Source organism: Natator depressus, chromosome 1 (assembly GCF_965152275.1).
Source record: "Natator depressus isolate rNatDep1 chromosome 1, rNatDep2.hap1, whole genome shotgun sequence".
Lineage (NCBI taxonomy): Eukaryota > Metazoa > Chordata > Testudines > Cheloniidae > Natator > Natator depressus.
The window spans coordinates 107793357-107819315 of NC_134234.1; the positions used below are offsets into that span (position 1 = coordinate 107793357).

General features: G+C 42.1%; 1 protein-coding gene across 4 annotated transcripts in view; it reads left to right on the forward strand.

The window, feature by feature from the left end:
• The window catches only part of ARHGEF7 (Rho guanine nucleotide exchange factor 7), a 189298-nt gene that overhangs the window by 114306 nt on the left and 49033 nt on the right, over positions 1 to 25959 (forward strand). For all 4 annotated transcript variants that reach the window (XM_074963778.1, XM_074963783.1, XM_074963800.1 and 1 more), the window contains 3 exons: positions 165 to 260; positions 12184 to 12306; positions 25412 to 25550. In XM_074963778.1, coding sequence (XP_074819879.1) covers positions 165 to 260; positions 12184 to 12306; positions 25412 to 25550 — 358 coding nt within the window. The remainder of the gene's footprint in view (positions 1 to 164; positions 261 to 12183; positions 12307 to 25411; positions 25551 to 25959) is intronic.

Genomic DNA, 25959 nt, shown 5'->3' on the forward strand with positions numbered 1-25959 from the left:
AGGCGCTATGGTAATGCAAATAAATAATAATAGTAAATACATATTTTTGTTGTCAAATCTATGACTTTGATTAAAGCAGAAATAGAAGTAAAGTTTTATATGTAGGTTGGGTTTTTTTTTTGAGTTTGCAGCTGCTTACTAAGCTTTATTTTTCTTGGCTTCAGATTAAACTCTGCAAATACTTCATATTTAATGGGAAACCTGGAAGAAATCAGTTCTTACCAGCAAATGCTTGTACAGTCATTAGAAGAATGCACCAAGTAAGTACTACACAAACAGGCTGCAGAATTAAAGTTGGGAAGTTCTTTCTTCTGCATATTCTGGGGAACACTGTTGTTTCTGGAAAATGAAACTTTCATTTTTCAGTGCTGTCATCTCAAGGGTTGGTTTATCTTCTTACTGCAATCTAGGCTTGAAAAACCCAGCTCTTTGCTTAAGAAGCAGTGGCGGCAGCAGCAGGTTGGGAGTGGGGATGTTGCATATCACTGCATGTATGATGAGGCAAAGCTGAGCAAATGGTACTACTGGTAGAGAAAGAGGCTTTTTATTGTGAGAGAAGGGAACTCTCCCCGTCCACTGGAGAGAGTGAGAGAAAGATTTTTGGGATTGGAGAGAATGTGTAAGGTGAGGAAAATGGCAGGGAAATAATGTAAAAAAAGAAAAAGAGCATGTGTGAATCAGGAGATGGAGTATGTGTGGGAAAGATTATGTTCATAGGTTTAAATCTTGAACTCTGCTAGTCATTTGTTTCACACATCGAGGGGGAGGGGCACAGAGGGAATTAGAAGGATCATCGGTCCCGGTAGCGTACTCTACAATTGGGCTGTGCCATGAGCAGAAAAAAGCTAGTGCTGCCAAACCTGCAGCCATGGGGGGCGGATCAGGTTATCAAGACCTCCCCCAGCAGGATTAGATTGAAATGTTAACGTGATGTTTACTGCTTATGCTCTTGTACTACATGGTACAGAATATGAGCTAATACTTTCTGAATGAAAGTTTTATGGTGACAAAAACCTAAGCACACTTAAGGAATTAAGAACCTTGTTTCTTTTAGCAATGGCCCTCTCTAAAATTCCTTATCCTATTCCCCGCATCTGGCTCCACGTCCAAATCTGGACAACTTGTACCAAGGAGAGAGGGTAAGGAAGAGTTTGGGACTACATGCAGGGTGACAGAGGAATTCTTGTAACAGTGCTCCCCCCACTGGTGCTTTGGGAGACAGGCATTTCACCCGGCCAAGTAGACTGAGTCCTTGGCTTGAATGGGTTAGGTAAATCTATAAAACCCTGAGAGAAACTATATCCTGCCTTCTTAAATGCCTCTTTACTTCATCACTTCACTTCTGTTACCGAGTTCTGTGGGTGCCAATATATCGGTTGCTGAATTTTGGAGGTCACTTAAGTGAAATGTTCCGCATGTACATATTGTAATTCTTCATGCATTCTGATGGTTAAGATATTCTACATATATATACATATATATAAGAGAGCAGAACACCTATCTCATAGATTCATAGATACTAAGGTCAGAAGGGACCACTATGATCATCTAGTCTGACCTCCTGCACAACGCAGGCCACAGAATCTCACCCACCCACTCCTGCGAAAAACCTCACCTATGTCTGAGCTATTGAAGTCCTCAAATCGTGGTTTAAAGACTTCAAGGAGCAGAGAATCCTCCAGCAAGTGACCCGTGCCCCAGGCTACAGAGGAAGGCGAAAAACCTCCAGGGCCTCTTCCAATCTGCCCTGGAGGAAAATTCCTTCCCGATCCCAAATATGGCGACCAGCTAAACCCTGAGCATATGGGCAAGATTCACCAGCCAGATACTACAGAAAATTCTTTCCTGGATAACTCAGATCCCACCCCATCTAACATCCCATCACAGGCCACTAGGCCTATTTACCATGAATATTTAAAGATCAATTAATTACCAAAATCATGTTATCCCATCATACCATCTCCTCCATAAACTTATCGAGTTTAATCTTAAAGCCAGATAGATCTTTTGCCCCCACTGCTTCCCTTGGAAGGCTATTCCAAAACTTCACTGCTCTGATGGTTAGAAAGCTTCGTCTAATTTCAGGTCTAAACTTCCTGGTGGCCAGTTTATATCCATTTGTTCTTGTGTCCACATCGGTACTGAGCTTAAATAATTCCTCTCCCTCTCCAGTATTTATCCCTCTGATATATTTATAGAGAGCAATCATATCTCCCCTCAGCCTTCTTTTAGTGAGGCTAAACAAGCCAAGCTCCTTGAGTCTCCTTTCATAAGACAAGTTTTCTATTCCTCGGATCGTCCTAGTAGCCCTTCTCTGTACCTGTTCCAGTTTGAATTCATCCTTCTTAAACATGGGAGACCAGAACTGCACACAGTATTCCAGGTGAGGTCTCACCAGTGCCTTGTATAACGGTACTAAAACCTCCTTATCCCTACTGGAAATACCTCTCCTGATGCATCCCAAGACCGCATTAGCTTTTTTCACGGCCATATCACATTGGCGACTCATAGTCATCCTATGATCAATACTCCAAGGTCCTTCTCCTCCTCCGTTACTTCTAATTGATGCGTCCCCAGCTTATAACTAAAATTCTTGTTATTAATCCCTAAATGCATGACCTTACACTTCTCACTATTAAATTTCATCCTATTACTATTACTCCAGTTTACAACGTCATCCAGATCCTCCTGTATGATATCCCGGTCCTTCTCTAAATTGGCAATACCTCCCAGCCTTGTATCATCCGCAAACTTTATTAGCACACTCCCACTTTTTGTGCCGAGGTCAGTAATAAAAAGATTAAATAAGATTGGTCCCAAAACTGATCCTTCAGGAACTCCACTGGTAACCTCCCTCCAGCCTGACAGTTCACCTTTCAGTAGGACCCGTTGTAGTCTCCCCTTTAACCAATTCCTTATCCACCTTTCAGTGTTCATATTGATCCCCATCTTTTCCAATTTAACTAATAATTCGCAATGTGGCACGGTATCAAACACCTTACTGAAATCTAGGTAAATTAGATCCACTGCATTTCCTTTGTCTAAAAAATCTGTTACTTTCTCAAAGAAGGAGATCAGGTTGGTTTGACATGATCTACCTTTTGTAAAACCATGTTGTATTTTGTCCCAATTAGCATTAACCTCAATCTCCTTAACTACTTTCTCCTTCAAAATTTTTTCCAAGACCTTGCATACTACAGATGTCAGACTAACAGGCCTGTAGTTACCCGGATCACTTTTTTTCCCTTTCTTAAAAATAGGAACTATGTCAGCAATTCTTTAATCATACGGTACAACTCCAGAGTTTACAGATTGATAAAAAATTCTTGCTAATGGGCTTGCAATTTCCTGTGCCAATTCCTTTAATATTCTTGGATGAAGATTATCTGGGCCCCCCGATTTAGTCCCATTAAGCTGTTTGCGTTTCGCTTCTACCTCAGATATGGTAATATCTACCTCCATATCCTCATTCCCATTTGTCATGCTACCATTATCCCTAAGATCCTCTTTAGCCTTATTAAAGACTGAGGCAAAGTATTTGTTTAGATATTGGGCCATGCCTAGATTATCCTTAACCTCCACTCCATCCTCAGTGCTTAGCGGTCCCACTTCTTCTTTCTTTGTTTTCTTCTTATTTATATGGCTATAGAACCTTTTACTGTTGGTTTTCATTCCCTTTGCAAGGTCCAACTGCACATGGCTTTTGGCCTTTCTCACTTTATCCCTACATGTTCTGACCTCAATAAGGTAGCTTTCCTTGCTGATCCCTCCCTTCTTCCACTCCCTGTATGCTTTCTGCTTTTTCTTAATCACCTTTCTAGAATGCTTGCTCATCCAGCTTGGTCTACAACTCCTGCCTATGAATTTTCCCCCCTTTCTTGGGATGCAGGCTTCCGATAGCTTCTGTAGCTTTGATTTAAAGTAATCCCAGGCCTCCTCTACCTTTAGATCCATGAATTCTTCAGTCTAATCCACTTCCCTAACTAATTTCCTTAATTTTTGAAAGTCAGCCCTTTTGAAATCAAAAACCCTAGTTGCAGATTTATTTTTGTTAATCCTTCCGTTCAGTTTGAACTGAATTAGCTCATGATCACTTGAACCAAGATTATCCCCTACACCCATTTCTTCTATGAGGTCCTCACTATTCACCAAAACCAAATCTAAAATGGCATCCCCTCTAGTTGGTTCAGCAACTACTTGATGTAGGAATCCATCAGCTATCGCATCTAGGAAAATCTGAGCCCTATTATTATTACTACCACTCGTCCTCCAGTCTGTATCTGGGAAGTTAGTCTCCCATGATCACGCAGTTTCCATTAGTATTTACTTTATTAAAAACATTAAAAAGGGCTCTATCCATATCCAGATCAGATCCCGGCGGTCTATAGCACACCCCAAACACTATCCCAGGGGAGGCTTTAGTAGTTTTCTTCCCCAAAGTAATTTTTGCCCAGACGGACTCTGTCTTATCCATTTCATCGCTTCTTATTTCTTTACAGTCTACCTCATCATTGATATACAATGCTACTCCACCACCTTTACCTTTATTTCAGTCTTTCCTAAACAGCACATACCCTTCAATACCTGTAGTCCAGTCATGACTACTATTCCACCATGTTTCTGTTATCCCTATAATATCTGGTTTCACTTCCTGCACCAGTAGCTCTAGTTCCTCCATTTTGTTACCTAGGCTCCTCGCACTGGTGTACAAACATCTTAATTTTTGCTGATTGGCCTCGCTCACATTCTGTACCCTATTAGGCACGGTCATTCTACAGCCAGTATAACCTATTAGACTGGTATCCACACTGCCCTTCCTCCTTATATGCATTGTCCTACCCATGGCTGTAACCTTTCTTACTTTGTTTTCTTCCCTCTCAATGCTAAAATCCGTCGTGGAGATTACCTGGACATCTCCCAACCATCTCCCCCAAATTCCTAGTTCAAAGCTCTCTTAATCAGTTGTGCCAGCCTCCATCCTAGAAGTCTATTTCCTTCCCTACTCAGATGAAGTCCATCCCGAGAGAACTGTCCTCTGTCCATGAATGCCTCCCAGTGGCCATACATCCCAAAGCCCTTCTTATAGCACCACTGCCTAAGCCATCTGTTGATAGTCAGAATCTTGTCACACCTTTGTTGCCCTTCTCTAGGAACAGGCAGAATACCACTAAAGATTACTTGAGCCTCGATTTCCTTAAGCGTCTTCCCCAGCCTAGCATAGTCTCCCTTAATACTTTCCAGCGAGAATCTATCCGTGTCATTTGTTCCCACATGAAGGATAATTAGGGGATTCTTTCCTGCTCCCTTTAGGATCCTTTTGAACCTCAGGTCTACATCCCGTATCTTAGCACCTGGACGACAGCACCCCCTTCTATTCTCTGGATCAGCTCTGTTTACAGGCCTGTCTATTCTTCTCCTTTACCATATAATAATGCCAGTTTGTGTACCTCTGACATATAGATTAGTGTGATGATTTTCAGCATTTAAAATTACATGAAGACAATTATTTAGACTTTGCTACCTGATTTAAACTGTAGCAGATCACCTTCCTGTAATGTCCTTTATTTCCTGTTCTTGCTACTTAAAATAATGCTACTGTGTAATATATTGAGAACATAACAGATGCTGGTAGGTGGGCAGAGGAAACAATGCCCCAGGACTACAGAAGATTGCAAATGTTCTATATTATATTCTCCTCATCAACACATTGGCAATACCAACTTGTATTTTCAATTTAATTTTCATCCTTGTGTACTGACTTGAGTTGCGGACTTCCTGCTGTTTCAATCCAATCCATCATAACTCCTGAAGTGTAGAAGAATGCCTGCCATGATGTCTTGATTTTTGTCAACTTGCCATGTTGTTTTGGCTGGCAAACCTGCTCTATAAACTGATAGCAGCTTCTAGGCTCAAAATAGGTTTACCATTTTATTTTTTGGCAGGGATCTTAAGGTTTCATCGTTCAGGCACTTCATGTTGCAGTGTACAGTGAAAAGATGTGATGTACACAAATGACCAAATGCAGACACTCTGCCAGTAATTTTAAATAGTTTTTATGTTAGTATTGCCAGCCTAAATAATGTGACATATTGACATGCATGAGAATGGAAATAAATTGAATATCACTTCCTCTTTTCAAGTAGGTTCATTTTTCTGTCCTTTGAGTTGCTTGCAAAAGGTTCATTGGTTCGTATCTCAACAACAGAGATTTTCCAGTGCATTGTTAAGTGTCTTTTCAGGCATCTTGCTATCTAACTTGTTTAATCCTGCTACTGGTGTAAATTAGATTATTACAGAACACACACGCCTTAGCAGCTTGATAAAGTTGTGGTTTGTTGTAGGATTTTTTGGCATGGCAAAATCTCCAGTGTTTTGGAATCTAATCTTTGCGGGGTAGTTTGATTTTTTCGTTTGCAGCATTCTGGAAGTTTCTCTTGTGTTCTATAGAAGGTTTGTCCTCCTTAAACTTGCCTCTGGACACTTATATTACAGCATAGACAATGTGGTGCCCCACAGACATTTCTCGTCTGGCTGCCTGGGCAGTTGCTGCCATCAGATAGATTCTTTTAGGGTTACAGTACTTCTCTCTTAGGTAAGTGACAGTAAAAGTGCAGTGTTTGAAAAGATCCTAACTAACCTACACTTCAGGATTCTTCCTAGTGCTAGATTTAAATTAAGTTAAACGATGCTGTCTCTACAGATTTTGCCCAGCCTGTTGTCTCATTTTGGTTTCACTGAATAATATCTAAGGGAAGCGGGAATATGATTATTGGGTGGAGTTGAGTGAGGTCCACAAATTGTCTATGATATACCACTTTGTGTGTGTGTGTGTGTGTGTAAGTGTGAGTGAGAGAGGAGTAGAAGGGCCAGTAAGGGCGATGGTTAAAGAAGGATGGCTTTAACTGAAACCTTCTCATAGTCACGAAGAAAACCTTGAAAATGTGAATTGAATTGTAAACAAATACAGTTCTTCCTGAGTTTGTAGGCAGCCTAAAACGATAGCTTGGAGAAGTGTGAAATGCCTCCTTCCATTCCTCACAATGAGTTATTACTTGTGAAACCTAAACATGACAATATAAACATCAACATCCAGTTAATGCAGTGGTCCCCAAACTTTTGAGGGTCGTTCCGCCCCTTACCTGCGCGGGGAGGGGGTTCTGGACAGGGGTAAGGGGGCCGAGCCTGGGGCCGCAGCTGGGAGTGGGTCTGAGGCTGAGTGCAGTGGCGGGAGCAGAGCCACAGCCGGGCTGTGGTGGGGGCTGGCAGCCGGACCTGTGGCCAGGTGGGGTTTCGCTCCTGGCCTTGCCCCCAGCCTTGGTCCCAGGCCAGGAACGGAGCTGCAGCCAGCTCCGAGGCTGGGAACAGGGCCAGGAGCTGGGGACACAGCTACTGGCAGGACCAGAGCTGAACTAGGGGCAGAGCAGGTCCCATGGGAGCTGGCCTAGACCCTGCCACGCCCTGCCAGATGTTCCTCTGCGCCCCCAAGTTTGGGGACCTCTGAGTTAATGTGTTTATTCCTCTATCCCAAACTGTATCCTCGAGTGCCAACAGCCTTACTCAATTGCCAAAACCTCCAGCTTTCCTCTGACATCTTGTACATGTGATGTTTTGAAAACTGGAAGTGTGGGGACAGCATAAATTAAATAACAATGGATCTGCAGTACTAGTTGTATTTATTGTTATATTTAATTCTATAAAAAACTAAATTTAAAAAAAATGTGTCTGAAGCTACCACATTTCTAAGATCTTCACCGGAGTATTGCGGTATCCAGAGTCCTTGCAGCAGAACTTTAGGTCCAGTATTCTGCAAAATACATAGGTCCTTCAATATAGGATTTAGTGGCATATAATACTAATATTACTGTCTATTCTGGCTGCCAGTCTAGTCTTAGGTATAGCTCATGGTCCTGGCCGTCCAGACTCATGAAAAGATTGTGACTGAGCTACTGCATATCCCACTTTTAGTCACTATTTTCGAAAAATCAGGGAATAGTGCTCCATTTTAACCCTAAGTAATATCATTGAGGCTAGTCCTCATATATCTCATTATGAGTAACTGTAATCTACAGATACACTCCTATGTAGTCATAGGTCAGCTGGTATAGTAAATGTGCAACAATGCAGGTTGTGTATTAGACCTTATAATTTCATATACAGAGTAAATACACATTTTTTGTCCTCTCATAACTCAAACTGTCACACTACTGTACTTTAATTCAAAATTTCTCTGAAAATAAAGTAGCTGTTGGTCTGAGACTTGATACTTCAAAAATTATATTATCTTGAAACTTCATAGAGCTAAAAAAAAAAAAAAACCAAAACCATAACACTTTCATTTATAATAGATATATTGACAGACCCTTAACTATAACTTCGCTAGCAGAGAAAAATTGTCATTTCTAAATCATTTGTGTGTATGTTATATACATACATCTGTTGAGTATTTTTAATTCCTGTAATTGCTTTTTAATTACAATACCAAAAATATGAGAATACTAATGGAATGTCAACTTGAGAATAAATTATATAAAATAACTATCATCTTTATTGGATTTGAACATGCTAATTGCTAATAGCTTCATGCGATGTGGTGACAGATATTAACCTTTGTTCTTCAACAGCTAAAGGAGATAAAAATGACATGCTCATTATAATAGTTAATGTATTCATTTTTCCTGCAAAATAATAGAAAAATATTAATGACTGATGCATGATCTAGAAAAGTCAAAGGAAATGGGTTACCAACTGTCTCACATTGTGTGTTGTATGTTAATTAGCTGATGTCGGTGGGGAATGTATAGACTAATATTACAATGCCTCTAAAAATGTACAGTAGAGAATAATTTCATGGTCTTTTGGTAAAAGTACAGAATGTCTGAGGGGAAGGTACAGGTAATTTGATGTCTCTGTGTGGAAAAATTATCAAAAATGTGTCAGGTAAACAGAAAACAATATTGAGAGAGACCGAGAAATCCTTTTTCAGCAGCAATTCAGGGGGTGAGGGGGTGGCCTGTTGCCAACAAACATTGTTAGTGGCATGTCATTTTCCTGGTAAAGACCAAGCCTATGTGGCTTTGAAATAACGTGAAAAAAATTATGCTGTAGTTATGATTATTTTTGTTGCTTCACTATATGTCCTTATACTGGGGTAGGAATGTTGATTTTACTCATATTAACTGTATGACCCTCTTATTAAGAAAATCATCTTCAGTCAGAACTATGTTAACGTGAACAAGGAACCTTTTAGTTTTTACTTGCAGTGTCCACTTGGGAGAGTTACAGAGCTGTGCTTTGGTATTCACACCCCCTTAGTCCAAGTTGTGGGGCAGTGTAGACAATTCCGAAGGCTACTTCTTCTGAACATATTCCCCTCATAATGTTCCAAACATTCTGTTACCTATTTGCATCCTTCCACCCACCCACCAAGTTTATATATAATCGTTTTTATATTTTCTATTTAACTATCATACCTTAAATGGAGTGTTTTTACATTACCACAAATCCACATAGGATGCTAACAGGGTGACATATGCTTGTACTCCCATGAGGATGTAGAACTGTGCTGTTGAGTCATCTTGGTATTAGGTGCTTCGAGATTTTTGTTGAGCACTCTGAGGTTAGATCAGAAGCGTAGGCGCTGACTCCATGAATGCTGCGGGGCTGGAGCACTCACAGAAAAGAAAAAAAAAAAGGGTGCTCAGCACCCACCAGCCACTCGCTGATCAGCTGTTCGGTGGCAGGTTGGAGGCGCTGGGGAGAGGGGGCAGGAAGAGGCGGAGCTAGGGTGGGGCCTTAGGGGAAGGGGTAGAGTGGGGCTGAGGCACCCACCCAGAAAAATGAAAGTCGGTGCCTGTGATCAGATATGTTCAATTAACTCCAGATTAGAAGTGTTTGAGGGACCTTGGGTCCAGACAGAAAAAATGCTACGAGGAAATCCACAAGAACAGCTGTTATTTCTTCAGACGGTTGAGAGATGCACTCCTTTCCCCCAAAAACCAGCTGAGGAGGGCAGACAGGCCTCTCAGTTATTCTCCAATGCCATTGTGACTGTTTGGGGTACTGTCTGTACCACTTCTAAACGGTGCATGACTTCATGAAATTGCATCATGAAATTACTGTCATGGAAAGCCTGTATGTTTGTGGATCAGCCATGAATTAACAAGGTTGTATCCTGCTTCTGCCTGGCCAGAGACAATAGTGGGGGATCAGCCCACGAGGATGGTCTGTTCAAAGTAAAACAGGTTGGGACAGTGGGTTGGCTCTAGCTGGGAAAAGACACTTCCTCCTCTTATCTGAAGAGAGGGGGATTTAGAAGCAATGGAAAGTTTCCAGGAGGCAGAATGAAAGAAACAGAAGTGTATTAAGGGACTCAGAGGAGGGAACTAGGGGAGAGAGCCATTTTGCAACAGATTAAGGTGAGGGAGGGGCAGGGTGGGTGAGCAAGGGGGTAGAGGACCCTGGCTGTCTGCCTGGACCCAGATGGTTGCACAAGGAAAGGGTGAACTAGCACATGAGGGACGTTTTATGAGTATGCTTTGTACTATCTTGTGCTTTACATGAGTAGGGATACAAAGAGAGTAAAGATGTTAAACCTGGACAAAATGTGTGTTCTTTCTGATTCACCAACTGCTGGGTACACCTGAGAGAGTTCAGCTGTAAACCAGAAGCTTGCCACCTTTGGGGTGCAGTTCTGGGAGAGGGGTGTGTTTAAATACCAGGGAGTCTGAAGCACAGGAGCCGACTTTCTGATTCTCTGTGGTGTGCTCCACCCCCACTCCATCCCCAGCCCTATCCCCACTCCACCCCTTCCCCCAAAGCCCCACCCTGCCTCTTCCCGCCCTGTTCCCTCCCCTGAGTGCGCCCCGCCATAGATGAATGGGGGAGCGATCTAAAGGGGAGGTCACATGACCGGTCATGCATCTGTCCCGTCCCCTCCCCCCCGCCTTCCCCAGCAACCCCTGTGCACCCAGCTCGAGGCCACTGCGCTCTCTCCGCTGCACGTTACCTGTAGGGGGCGCTCTCCTCCCGCTGCGCCTGTCCCCACTGCGTGTTCCGCCGCCCTCCCTGGGAGGGAGTCTGAGCGGGGAGCTGCCTGACTGGGGCAGTGGTTGGGCTCTGTCCAGGCTCCAGGAACTTGGAGATCCAGAGTGCCAGAGGCTTGGATTCCCATCACAGCAGTCCTGGTAGGCAGTGGTGCTGGAATTAGAGCTGGGGTTGCTAAATTGTTTTTGTTGAAACTTTTCAGCCAAATTCACCCTCATGCAGAAACCAAACATGGGAAATTCCACCCTAAAAAGTAAATGATTGAAAAGGTTTATGAACAACTGACAAAGGCCTTGTCTACAATAGAAAGTTGTACCACTTTACAACTTGTTGTTAAGTTAGTGTAAACACAGTTATATCTGTGTAAAGGTCCTTTGAACCAGTATAACTATTCCACTCGGGGGAGAGGGGTAACTATGCCAGTGTGAGGCACCTTTATTCTGGTATAGCTACATCCATACTAGGGCTTGAACAAGTATAACTATATTGGCAAAAATATCACACCCCTGACTGACGTTATCATACCAGTACAACTTTGATGTGAAGATCCCGCCGAAGACTACCTGTAATGATGAGTAAGGCTGCGAGTCTTTCATGGAGGTCACGGATTGCAGCAGCGGCAGGGCCCCTGGCCACCCCCTGCCCAGAGCAGCAGCAGCAGTGGTGGGGCCCCGGGCCACCCCACTACCCCAGCAGCTGGGGGCCTGGAGTGCCCCTCCCCCCAGGATCAGCAGCATCCCCGGAAGCCACACAGACACACACCTTAAGATTTAATTAGGAGTATTTTTAGTAAAAGTCAGGGACAGGTCACCAGCCCGTAACTTTTTGGTTATTGCCTGTGACCTGTCCATGACTTTTACTAAAAATACCCATGACTAAATTGTAGCCTTAATAAGTGTCACTGTACATTCTGCCTACAGTGTGGTGACATAGCTTTGCATGGCAATATATGGAGATTACAGGGTAGAATCATTGGGAGAGGAAGATATTTGTAGTTACTGATTCTAGGATAGACTGACGGTTGTAGCGTAATCTGAGGTCACTTTTCTCAAAGTGTAACATGTTCTTGCTGTTTAAGTCTTTTGTTTTGTCTTGATAGTGTTACTATAATTTAATCTTCCTTTATGTCACTTACTTTAGGTTGCCTGAAGCTCAGCAAAGGGTTGGAGGATGCTTTCTAAATTTAATGCCACAAATGAAAAACTTATACCTTGCATACTGTGCCAACCACCCGTCAGCAGTAAATGTTCTCACAGAACACAGGTATGTTTATTTTGAATTCAATTAAAACTCCTACAGAAAAAGTGATTAAAGTAAGAAGTATGTAATTTTAAAAAAAAGCTGATAGGTGCACTTACTTTAAATACCCTACAGCCTTTTTGGTGAGTGCTCATTGCATTGTAGCCTGTTTAACCAAACCAAAGCTATTCTGCACAACCAGGGCCATTGTATCACTCTCTGGAAAACTATTCTTTGAGAAGATTTTTATAACATAAAGAATGCACATAAACTGTCAACATGTAAAGGAAACAGTAGTACATATTATCTTAGTTTTGAGAGCATCTGTGTGAAAATGTTGTTGATTTTGAAAGTTCTGGCATGACTGATTTTGGTTTCTGTAACTTTCTACTGTCTGCCATCTGTATCTTAACTGTTGAAGGGTTGTGGTGGAGATCTAACCTTCCAGCTTCTGGAAAGACCAAGTGCAGGGCTAGAGTCTAATCTCAGATGCATAAGCATAAATCATGACATGCCTTGAAAAAATTGATACCTTTCCTCACACATGTGAAATGCTAATTTTTCAATACAGTAAGAGGTGGTGTGCATTTCCACATACTGGAATTAGAACTTGGATCTTACATTTTGAGAGCAATAAATTTGCATGGAAAGCATTCAGAAAATGTTAACTTAATAGTTCTGAAAACATTTATATTTATTTTCAACTTCACTTTAGTGAAGTCAATGTCACGATTTATGTGACTATAGGTAATACGTGCATAGGTGTTGCAGGATCAGGGCCTTAATTTTATATAGTTTACAGAATGAGCATCTCTTTTTGTCAGAAACAAGCGTTTGAGCTAACATGACTACCTTTAGCTGCTGAGGTTGTTTGGCTATGTTTAGGGCCCCATTCATGTATAGCACAGTTGTAGGCACCGTGTCTTACAGAGGGAGAAAGTTTGGAGCTAGACTGTTGCATTTAAGCCACAGCCGCATTCTAGTAAAGATGGGGAGCTGTCCTGCAACTGGATCTCCTCCTAAGGATTCCTGAGAAGCAAATGCTGTGGTATTTGTTCCAGTAACTTTTCAAGGGGCTGAGTGTGTGTTCGCCTTGGAAGTCTAGGAAGCTTTGGTGGCTGCTGTGGGCATGAGTCAGAGAACCATAGCCATCCTACCCTGCCCTTCTCCATGAAGTTAGAAGCCATAGGGGAGCAAGCAGGGAGCACTGCCTGTACTTCCCACCAGAATTTTTGCCCTTGGCAATGAGCCAGGGAAAAGGCTCTTTGCACCCTCTCCACCTTCCCTGTGCAAAGTCAGACATGACTGAGGCCTTCATTTTCAACAATATTAGTTTTTCAGTAATATGTTCTATGGTCTAGTCATGCCTCTTATTCATTCACAATCATGTAAAATGTAAACCTTTGAATCATTTGATACAGGTGACCTGTCCTCAACTTCCTCCTTAACTAAGGTTTTCTAATGTTTTGTGTTTGTGAAAGAACAAACTGAAATGCTTGCTGCGCGTTACAGTGAAAGCAAACAGTGACAGAGTACTCTGTATGGGAGGTGAAGAGGAAGGAAAATGAAACAAAATGTATAAAATGCTGTAATTTTCTTTTTCTTGCTGATGACTAGTTTCAGCTGGCATTCTCTGTACGCTGTGAAGTATTCAGACAATACGCGTCCAGGATTTTTAATAATCTTGTTCAGCCTAAGGACTTTCTCACATTTTTTGCTAAGTAGTTAGTGCCTCTGCCATCTTCCCACATGCGAGGCTGGGATTCCATGTAAATAGGACTTGGCAATTGATAGCAAAGTGAACAGATATGTTTCTTAAGATTTGGCTATGTGTAGGGGAAAAATTTATCCCGTGCTTCAAAACTGTTCAGAGAACAGAGGAGAAAACCGGTGCCTTTAGAATTATAGATAAAATGTTTATAATGGGGGAAGATTATAGTTGTGTTACTGGGGAGAAGAAGAAATGCTGCTTCTGGAAGGTATCACCCAGATAAAAGATATTGCAGTCCCTTTCTGGTCTGTAAAATCAACTTTGTGAATCCCTATAGAAGTCATCAAAAATACCATAGAACAATCAAATAATACACTGTAGACATGCAGCTCGTTTCAAGGTAATCTGACTGTTTGCCAGAGGCAGAGAGCAAAGGGAAGCATGTCCTGATGAATGAGCTCCCGTTTAGCATCTTGTATTATCTGTTTGAATGAGACGTGTCAATGGAAATATGAACTCTGGATTTGTAATTGCCTCCTGTAGTGGCTTAGAGTGGGTCCTCCCTGTCAGTCGCTGAAGGAGGCCACTCCACCTTGCTACGCCACCTAACGGCTGATAGTCAATTGCCAGGGGATTAGCACAGCAAGTGTCATCAAAGAGTCTGGGACCCTGGCCCCTTGGCATGGGGCAGGGCAATTGGCAGTCTTTAGCCCAGATCCCTGGCTGAGGCAGACAGCAAACACAGACAGGCTGTCCAGCCTAAGGTGGGGAGGCTGCCACCCCAAGGGTGGGGTTGGCACCAGGGGTAGGAGGCCCAGCCCCACGCTACTTTCCCGTGTCCCAGCCCAGGGCCATACCAGTGGCGAGCAGTCCTGCCACTGGGTCAGCGTGGATCCTGCCAGAACATGCTGGCTCTGGTTTTGACAACACAGCCAGAATAATGTCTGGTTTCCCTGGGCTACTTCCTACCCCTTCTTGTTCATAGAGCTCCGTTGCTCTTGGGTCCTCAGTCTCTTCGGGGAACTCGGCAGCCGGCAGTCCCAGCAGCTCCTCGAGGTATTTGGCCGATGGCAGCCTCAGCAATTTCCCTCCCTCAAGGTCCTCCTCCGGGGGCAGGGGTTGGCACAGCTCAGTCCCTGGCCCAGGGCCCAGCAGCAAGGCAGAGGCATCCAACTCCGTCCCTGGCTCTGGCCCAGCTGAGCTGGAGGCCCCATGTCTTATACTTCCCGTTCTGCCCCTCTGCTTCCAGCACAAGGGCAGGCCCAGCCTGGCTCCACCCACTAGAGGGCAGGGAGTGGTTCCTACCTGTGAGTCTCAGTGGGAGGCCTCTCCACCTTGCTACGCCTCCATTTAAAATGTTTAGTGCTTTTTCTTTTATTAAACACTGCTATAGCAGACCACAATGTCTGCCATCGAAAATACTGTTTTCAAAATCTACCATAAAGAAGCAAGAAGTTAAATTTAATAGTGCAGCTCCAAAACTGTTGACCTCTCTTATACAACAACAGAAACCCCTTAGATCAGAGGTGGGCAAACTGTGGGCCACATCTGGCCCCTGGGACCTCCTGCCCGGCCCCTGAGCTCCTGGCCCAGGAGGCTAGCCTCCGGCCCCTCCCCTGCTGTCCCCCCCACCCCCACAGCCTCAGCGCACCGCGCCACCGGCGCAATGCTCTGGGCAGCCGGGCAGCGCAGTTGCAGAGCCGCAGCCTGACCCGGTGCTCTGGGTGACGTGGCTGTAGCACCACAGGTGCTCTGTGCTGCGCGGTAAGGGAGCAGGGGGGGTTGGATTGAGGGCAGGGGAGTTCGGGGGAGTGGTCGGGGGCAGGGGTGTGGATAGGGGTCGGGGCAGTCAGAGGGCGGGGAACAGGGGGGTTGGATGGGGCAGGAGTCCCAGGGGGGCAGTCAGGAATGAGATGGGGGATTGGATGGGGCGGCAGGGGGCAGTCAGGGGTGGAGGGTCTGGGTGTGGTCAGGGGACAGGGAGCAGGGGGTGGTGGATGGGGCAGGAGTCCCAGGGGGGCCATCGGGGCGAGAAGCAAGGGGTTCGAATAGGAGGTGGGGACCGGACCACACCTGGCTGTTTGGGGAGACACAGCCTCCCCTAACCGGCCATCCATACAATTTTGGAAACCCGATGTGGCCCTCCGGCCAAAAAGTTTGCCCGCCCCGCCTTAGATTATAAGATGTTAAGGGTCGGAAACGTGTCTCTTTCTGCCTTGAATGTCACTGACTATACTGATGGCACAAAGTAAAAATATATAAATATGTAAAAATTCTAATAAATACCATGTATTGTCTCCTAATTACATAGAACTTTTTCTGTTACCATAAAGATCTGTGAGAAATGTTTAGTTTACACTGAGGTTCAGGGATAGCAGCCTCTAAAACAGTAAATGAGGGAACTTCATTACAATTATTAAATGCCAAAAACTAGGTTAAGATTGCACAGTTAAATTTACACTAAATCAGAGAATGGAAAAGTTAAGATTGCAAAAGCAATGCTCAGTTGCATTGCAAAGCCTGTATATTTTTATGGTATGTATTTAGCAGCAGAAACATGAATATTACTGAGCAATACATTTAACAAGAAAAAGGTAGAGAATATTACATGTGTACTCTGAATTCATTCACTGACTTTTGGGATTTGAATTGTACAGTGTGCAACTGATTTAATAGTATTTGAGGGAGAAAAATGGAAAATGGCTTGGAACTATCATCCTACAGCTTTTCCATCAGAGATTGTACCCTCCTTGCAGTCAGCCTCTGTGTGCTTCAGTAACTAAACACTTGTGCATAGCGCTTGCCTACAAAATGGTCTACTTCATTTGCTCAGTATACAATTTTAAAGTCATAACTTTTGCTACATAAAAAAAATATTTATCAAAGCCACTGCACCTCAAAGAGGACTAAGTCCATGCCAAGTTATAAAAAACATTTAGGATATTCTTACTGTAGCTAAGACTTTTTAAAAAGATTATTTTAGTTGTTAAAAATAGTATATTTTTCACTTTCATAACATTCTAGAGCTGCTAGAAGGATTTAGTTCCAGCTTTTAAAAAATATAATTATAAAAATTGACTTTCGATCAGGAAGAAGTTCATCCATAAAGGTGAATTTTTCATAGTCATGAGCATGCAAAAATACGGGTTATAATGGAAACCATTTTACAGCATTCATTGTAGCATTTGCTGCCAGTTGAATGCAATAATATCAAGATCATACGATAAGCGTCCATCCAGTCCTTTTGAAGAAAACATTAGGTAGCTGGCTTCTTCTGCTTCATAGTTCAAAAGAAATATCAAGCTGTACACTCTGTGAGCTGGTATCCTGATGCCTGTTAAAATTCAACTAAAGTGTTAAGGGATGGAGATAAAGTTGAGGTGAACACTGCCAAAATATACATGTTAAAACACCGCTTTCCTGTCAGGACATACATTGGCTTTAATTTCCTTGAATGTTCAGCATGCAATTCAGACTAACGTTATTGAGTTAACTCTTCTAGCCCCAATGCCAAGAGCAGTTCCCCTTGCTGTGATTTTTTTAATTTATTTTTTGGTCACTCTTATACTCTTTTCAGAGTAACAGCCGTGTTAGTCTGTATTCGCAAAAAGAAAAGGAGTACTTGTGGCACCTTAGAGACTAACCAATTAGCTCACGAAAGCTTATGCTCAAATAAATTGGTTAGTCTCTAAGGTGCCACAAGTACTCCTTTTCTTATACTCTTGTCACTGAACCCCATCTTCTTGTGTTTAGCTTAGTCTGAAGTCATACCAATTTTTAAAAATTGGGGGCTTCAAACCTGATCCTATTAAAGCTAAAAGGAGCGTTGCCATTTACTTCAGTGGGAGCAGGACCGAGACCTACATATGTGCTTATTTTTCATCATTTATGTCAGATGTTGAGAACGTCTGTTGGCTTGCTCTCAGTCATCTCTCAAATCTTGGAGGGGAGGTTCCATAGAGGCTCAGAAAGGAGGAAGTCTGTAAGAGTTTTGAGGCTGCATCTGTGATTTGAAGAGATGGGGAAGATTTATGAGGCCTGATCCTCTAAGGTGCTGAGCACCCTCAACTCCCACTGATTACAGTGGAAGGAGAAGGTGCTCTGTACCTTTCAGGATCAAATTCATTTCAGGCTTTAGTCCAACAAATGAAAAAAATTATTTAATTCAGATTTCTTTAATGCACAGTATTAAAAACCTGTAGTGAGTCCTATTGGAGGCATTTCCAATATCTAGCACAGGGATCGGCAACCTTTGGCACGCGGCCCGACAGGGTGACTCCTCTGGCGGGCTGGGCCGGTTTGTTTACCTGCCGCGTCTGCAGGTTCGGCCGATCGCGGCTCCCACTGGCCACGGTTTGCCACTGCAGGCCAATGGGGGCTGCGGGAAGCAGTGGCCAGCACATCCCACGCCGCTTCCCGCAGCCCCCATTGGCCTGGAGCGGCAAAGTGCAGCCAGTGGAAGCCGCAATCGACCGAACCTGCGGACGTGGCAGGTAATCAAACCGGCCCGGCCCACCAGGGGGCTTACCCTGGCAGGCTGCGTGCCAAAGGTTGCCGATCCCTGATCTAGCACACACTTCACCCGTTTGATCATCCGTTTCCTGCTCCATGCGGGTGTACCCTCTTTTATTCACACTAGCAGACTTTTTCTCTCTAGAAATCTAGTGTAGTCTGGGTGAAGTGTAATTTTTCATGCATCAGTTGAAAAAAGAGAGAGAGAGAGAGCAAGAAAATGGCGAGGTTTATTTTAAAGGGACACTGAGTGGAGTTAACCTGCTGTTTGCACCAGCCACTGTAAATTCCAGTCTGTATCACTTCCTGTTCATATTCTTCATAGTTTTCTTCTTAGTCACATATAGATAGAATCAGCATGAAAAGAGGCTTTTTTGTACAGTTATAGTATTGAAATATAGGATGCAAACAATAAATGACTGTTTAAAAAAGCTTTGGAGTAGTTTCTCTCTCTTTTTTTTTTATTACTTTCATTGTGAATGAAACAGAGTTTTGTTCAAATTTACAAAGCCACAAACAAATATATTGTTCTTCTTTTCTCTGAATTCAAAGTAATAAAGTAGTCAGAAATAAACCATTGAAATAAATGAAAATAAAAACCAGAATCCTAAATTTTCATGAACGAACGTGCAAAAATGGGGGTAATATCTAGTGTAATGCATGCTTAAGTTTGACTGCTGCACAATCTGTTCTTGAGTTGTTGCTTGCTTTCAGACAAGAACTCTCACTTTTCACCTCCTCCATTAAGTTTGGGACAGTCTAAACTAGCCCTGTTATTCTGTTTCAGTTGTGGGAGTGTAACTTTATCCAAGCATTAGAGTCACTAACCAAGGTATTATTCCTCCAGTGAATACCGTTCTTTGTGAAATTGGGCCAGTGTTTTTATATGCAACAGATTATTTCAGAGCCATCAACTTCTTTCCCAGGAATAAACCTTACAAGGCTTTTTCTTAAAAATGTCCTGAGTCTTTGTTCTGGGGGGAATTTATCAGCTTCAGTTTTTTTTTAACCTATATCAGTAATGTTTAAGATAACTAAGTAAAAGCTTAGAGGAAAGAATATTTTCCTTGTAATTTTCCTGTTTACATTGTATGTTTGACAGTGCTTTGCATGTAGTCAGGCCTAGATCCAGGAATTTTACACATGTGAATAAACCCCTTAGCTACTCTCAGGTATAATGTTTTTGCAGGGCTGGAGCAAAAGCATACACAAGCATCTGTTGTGTGAGTGGGGCTTTAACGTATCAGCAAGGGAGAGAAAAAATATAAAAAATAGGAAACTATGATTATAAAACTACAGGGGTCTAGATGCAGGTGTCTCACCAGAAACGTCAGTCTTTTGATACTGATGAGATTTTTAAAGGATGCAGTCAACTTAGATGTAAATAAGTTTGATGAACTCTCTGACATGAAGACTGTGGTAGAAATCAGTACTTCATATTCTCCCTCAATTCCCCTCTCCTAGTCTGGTACTCTTGTCTCTCACTTTAAGTGCCTGCTAGCGTCCTCTAAGTTCTCTTCTTCCTCTCCACCTTATCCCTTAATGATCTTGTCTCTGTGGCTTCATTTCAGTAGGCATTGAATGTCTAACTCCCTTAAACTCCTTTGAAAATCCCATCCCTGTATGGTGGACATTTGTGTATTTGGAGATATTTTTGTTAGATAAACAGAAAATTTCCAGCTCCAGCTGAATGTATGTAGAAGTAGCAGTAAAGGGAGGGATATTTAAAGATGCACATTCAGTGTCTACTAAGTAGCATTGACCTTTAATGAGGCTACTTGCATACAGTACTGCACATTGATAACTTGCTTGTCTTCTTGTGAGGGAAGGAGCAGGGGAAGAAATAAGGGGATGGAACAAAATAAGAAAAAAAGGAGGGGGGGAAGTTGAGGTAAAGAATGGAGACATAATTGTTGGGAAGGGAAGGGACAGGAAAAATAGTCAAGACGTGGCACCTGTTTTATTGGAAGCATGAGGGGATATGTGTGGGCCTGGGCAGGAGTCTGAGCCACCAAAACTATTATGAGGGAAACGCCAGCAAAAAAGCTCAAGGAGAATTAATGTAAAAGGAAGGAGGGACTTGGAGTGGGACCTTACATGGACTATCCGTAAAACGAAGAAACATAACCTGTTGCATGGGGGGGAGGAGTGATGACATCTTTAAAAAGAAAAATCGCTTTAAGTGTTACACTCAGTCATTATTGTGTAATTGTTCTGAAGAAATATGAGGGGCATAACCTTAATTTAACATTAAGTATGTGGGTGCCAAGTGTGATATATGTATTTAAACTTGTGGACAATGGACTGAAAAAAGTAAAATAATGTTTGCTCAGATTAAAAAGACAAACAAACTACAGTTTACTATATTAGGTAGTGAATAGCGCATAATCTCAAAATAAATGGAAAAAAGACAGAATAACATTTTCAATACCAAAAATTACTTAATAGCCCCAAAAGAAGCCAGAATCATTATTATTGTAAATATGTTTAGCTTTTTTCTTTGCCAGTGCAAAACTTAAAATGAGTCGATTTTCAATGGTAGATGAAATTATCCTTAATTTAAAGCTTTTAAAAGATAGGCAAAACAATATCAATTTCTTTAGCTCTTGTGACTTCAACTTTATTGGATAATGCCTGTCAAGCATTTGCTGTATTTATATTTTACATCCTCACCTTAATAGCAGTTTGGATAAATCTGTGGAGCTTGTACGTTAGTTACTCCAATAATTGGAGCATGGAATACGGATAAATTTGAGTCAGAAAACTCTTTGTACTTCCTCTGCTTTGTGTATCCCAGAGCCTGCAAGCGTGCAGGCTGATGTCATACTCTAAGCAACAGTCCCAGAGTAAGGAGCTCTTTCTAGAAATTCAGCACTAGAGAACTCGAAGCTGTAAGACTTAGGTTCATTAAGTGAGCCACGGTCTTGCTGTAACGTTGTCAGAATGCGATGTTTATGTGCTGTCCTCAGACCCCTCAGCAGTGAGAGTTCATGTTCTATCTACTATAAACAAAGATCTGCTTCAGAAGTGTAAGTTTAAAAAAAAGTCTTAAAAGTGCATGTTTAACTCTTGGTTTTTATGTCTGATATATTATGTGGCTTTTTCTGCCCTCCAAATTACTATAGGCAGTCTGAACTTTGAATGATTCTTTCTTGTTTTAGCTTTTTTTTCTCATCTGTTTTGTAACTGTTGAGTCTGTTATGGAGATATACGTACTAAGGTGTGAATATTGATAAATTTTAAAGGCAGAAGTTGTAGTGCTGATTTCTAAAAATATTGCTAAGCTAGCCTTAGTTTGAACTGAGATTTTAAGATAGAAGTTGTAACGATCGCTTTAGAGAACAAAGGCCTCCAGTATGCTTTTATTCATATACTAATTCTGTAAAATGTCACAGGTAGCATATTGAAATAACTCTTATTTGTTGTTCTTCAGAAAGTAGGTATTCATGATCAGTTATTCTGAATAAATCATAGGTTTGATCATTTAGCCTTTTTAAAAATATGCATGATTCCAAAAGCATAATTGTTACTTTGTGCTTAGTTAAATGATGCTTCTTTTTCTGCTTCTTAACTGTGTCATTTCAGTAATTACAGCGGCAATACACTGTGCTAAACTTGTAAGTGCCAGTCAAAATTGCATGATATGAAAGAACCATTGTCTTTGTCAAAACAGCTGTGATCTTGAGCTAATGGCATTGATTTTAGTTCTCATGATCTAGTGAAAAAGTAAATAAAACTGATGTATGACCTGCAGTTTGTTCCCCAGCTCCAGTAGTGTTGTGTTCCAGCATTGAAAAATATGTTGGATAAACAACGCATATTTCACTGAAAGTAGATTGTTCTGTTATCTGAATGAAGTTCCATTTTGTTTGCATTGTCTTTATCAGACATGAAGAATCTAAGGCTATTCATGAAACTGCACATGTAGGAGACTCTTTGATGGGCTGGAACAGACTCCTAATAGGGTCTGCATGATAGAACGTTTTTGTCTGAATAATTCAATGTCAGTTGCATTAAAAAAAATGATGTACTTGTTTTTTAAAATCCTCCTGTTTGTACAAGTTAGCATGACAAATCTTGCAAGACTAAAGTTTAGAGAAGTACTGTGTGAAAGAAAACATTGTCATCTTAGGAATGTTAGGAACAAAACGGTGTAATTCAATTATAATTACATCTATTAACACCACTCTATTAAATGGTCTTTGATGCTTCCATTAATAAACGTATTTTTTCCAGGTTTTGAATCTGTTTAAAATTGGTTTAGGTTTAAAACTTGTGTTCTCATGCTGTGAACAAATAAACTGATGCAACACTCTGCAAGCTATCTTTTGTTTTGAAGAACAGAGAATAACTCAGAAAATACTGTTGAAGTCAACAAATACAGGAAGGAATCACAAAGCATGCAATGGAAAAAGTTATGGATAATATTTGTCTTTATTTCAGGGGTCAAAATGGGTTTGTATGGGGCAGTATTTCATACTGGCTCTTCTCCAATACCCTGCCAAATCTGTGGCCCACTGAAACCTCCATGGTGCCAAAGTCAGAAAGAATTGGAACAATAGTATTTTCCTCCAAAATATTTGGCCAGCACAAGGAGCAGAAGTTTGTGTTTTGGTGGTGGGATGGGGATTCGGTGATCATAATTGCTCTAAAGTAAGAGGACCTTATAAGTAAGGGGGCATTGTACTTGAAGATAGATCAGCAAATATTATTTATATTATGCCATCTTATGTAAACAACCATGTGCAGTGCGTATAATGTGCTGAATGATGAGGGGCAAGGATTCATGTGTCGTATAGTCTAAAGGCACATGTTGGTGCTGTAGAGAACAATACAAAACAGCTAAAAGAGTGGGCTGTGATCTTTGTAGTTGGAATGTATCCTGGAACAGATGAGGTTTTTTTTGAGGAGCGAAGGGAGGCTGCCTAAACATTGAATTGGATAGTGTTTCATGAAGGGGGGTGGAGGAGCAGATAGTGTGAAGGAAGTAATTTATAAGGGAGGAGCAGGACAAAGAAGGTAGATAGTGTTCATAGGTGGGGAGAACAAGATCTGGGTAAAGAGGCAAATAATAGGCTTAAACATTTGTCTGATATTCAGTAAAGGAAATAGCTATCACTTTGTTCATATTTAGATAAAGGTCACTTATATATAGCGCCATCCATGGGTATGCATGGCATTGTCCAGGCAAGTATGAAGACATAGTTTCTCTTTCAAATGGAGTTTATACTGAGTCTAGAACTAGTAAGTAACAAAACTGCTGGTATGTAGGGGCTATATACTTTCCATAGCTGCTAATGTTAATTTTACATAAGATCAATTTTTGACAATCACACCCTTGCTAACTTGTTTGACTTTAAATTGTGTTGTATTTGGGACCGGGATTGAGCCTTATTTTTGTTCGGAAAACATATAGCACATCTTGAGTACTATCAGACACAAATAATAATCAGTTACCAAAATCAGTGTGATTTTTATGCCAGGTTAGACAGAATTGTTCTGGGAAGTTTAAGGCAGGTCTGATGAGGCATGCTGGAGATTCAGATATTAAAATCCAGTAGCTCTACTTTTTGAAAATGTTCAGAAAGTAGTTTTATTTAAATTTATCTATTTTGCCTTGTTATAACTCCAACACAGCTTGGCCTTGAAACCCCTTATTAGTCTGAATCTGTTGTTTTTGGGGTAAGGACTTGTTTGTGCCTTTAACTGATTTTGGGAGACATGGGGAGTTGATGATGCTGGGACATGGTCTGGGGGCTACTTTCAGCCCCTACGCCATTCCAGGCAGGTGGAGGGTCCGCAGCGCCCAGCCATCTCCAGCTTGTGGCTTGGCCGGGGGCAGGGCCTGGGACGGAAGGGGCCACAGAGGGGGAGGGGATACTTAGGCCCCCCCCTTTTTGGAAGGCTCCGCCACAGCTGCCCCCTGCGCCTCCACACTGCAAGGTCACACGAGGGAACTGATCTAACACCCCAAAGACAGAGGCTACACCCACTGACTTAGCTGGGTCAGGTGACTAGCAACAGACTGCTGACTGGACCAGGCATAAAGCTTCCTGTCTCACCTCTTGTCTGACCAGCTAGTCACTAGGCCAGGTGCTGACTAGACCCTTGAGACCAACTTTCTCCCTTCTTGCCTGCTTTCCTCTCCTTGCTCCTGTTTTCACACCTTGATTCTAGTTCCTGTCTCCTCACCTGGTTTCCGCTTCTTGCTCCTGGTTCCTGTGTCCTTGCCCTAATTCCAGTGACTTACTCTGGCCTGACCATTAGCATAATTTCTGACTCCAATTCCAGCCTAGCCCTTGGTGTGACCCTGGCACTGACACTTGGTGTGGCTTCTGACTCTGACTCTGGATTCACCCTTGCTATGGCTTCAGATTCTGGCTTTGACCTTTGGCTTGACTTCTGATTGTGATCCTGACTCCACCCCGGCTCTGAGCACTAGTTCAGACTGCCCAGTTACAGGACCTGAAAGGGAGTAATTAGATATTTAAAAGAAATTCATTTGGGAACCCCAGTAATTCCCAAATCCACATGTCAACTTTCAGGGAATTTAGGTACAAAACATTACAGGAAAAAACATAAAAATAATAAAAGAACCTGCACACATGCTAATAAGCTTATCAGAATTCATCTGAGCTCTCTCAAGCGCTCTAGCAAGTGTAGTCTTTTAATACCCCACTCTCGGGGTATCCTTGTATTATAAATTCATCAGAGTTTCAGCTCGGAACGATAAACAATAAATAAAAATACATATTTTGTATTTGAATTACTTCTTGTTTGTTTTCACCTCTTGCTGTCTCAAGCAAAATTCCCTTGAGCAGAAGGATCAAAATAATCAAGAGTCTAATTTATTTTTCACCTGTTGATAATTAATTCTTCATTTGTTTAAATATTTTGCATGTGCAGTGAGGAACTAGGAGAATTTATGGAAATGAAAGGTGCCAACAGCCCTGGGATCCTTGTATTGACCACTGGCCTCAGCAAACCTTTCATGCGCCTGGATAAATACCCCACGTTACTCAAAGAGCTTGAAAGGCACATGGAGGTATATCTTATCAGCATTTATGTTCCATCTTAATGATGATTTGACAACAGTTATTTTAAAGGTACATGTCAAGCATGTTGGGCCCCAAATTGTGCTCCTTGTCTCTCCTTTCTGCCTTCTGAACAGTGCTCCAGTCATTGGGGTGGGGGTGGGGGGGAAACAGGGCGGGGTGGGGGGCAGAAAGCACTTCCAGGATTATCACTCATAAAGTGAAAGTATTGGAGGTACCGGAACACCATGAAAAGTGCCAAAATGGCGTTCCGGCACTACTTGAGCCCTGCTTCTGAAATAAGAGAAGCAGTAGGTTTAAAACTCAGTGTAATCAGATTAACTGAACAACTCAGTAAGTGTAAAGCAAAACCCACCTACGGATCTGAATTTCTCACTGATGGATCTGATCCACAAGCTC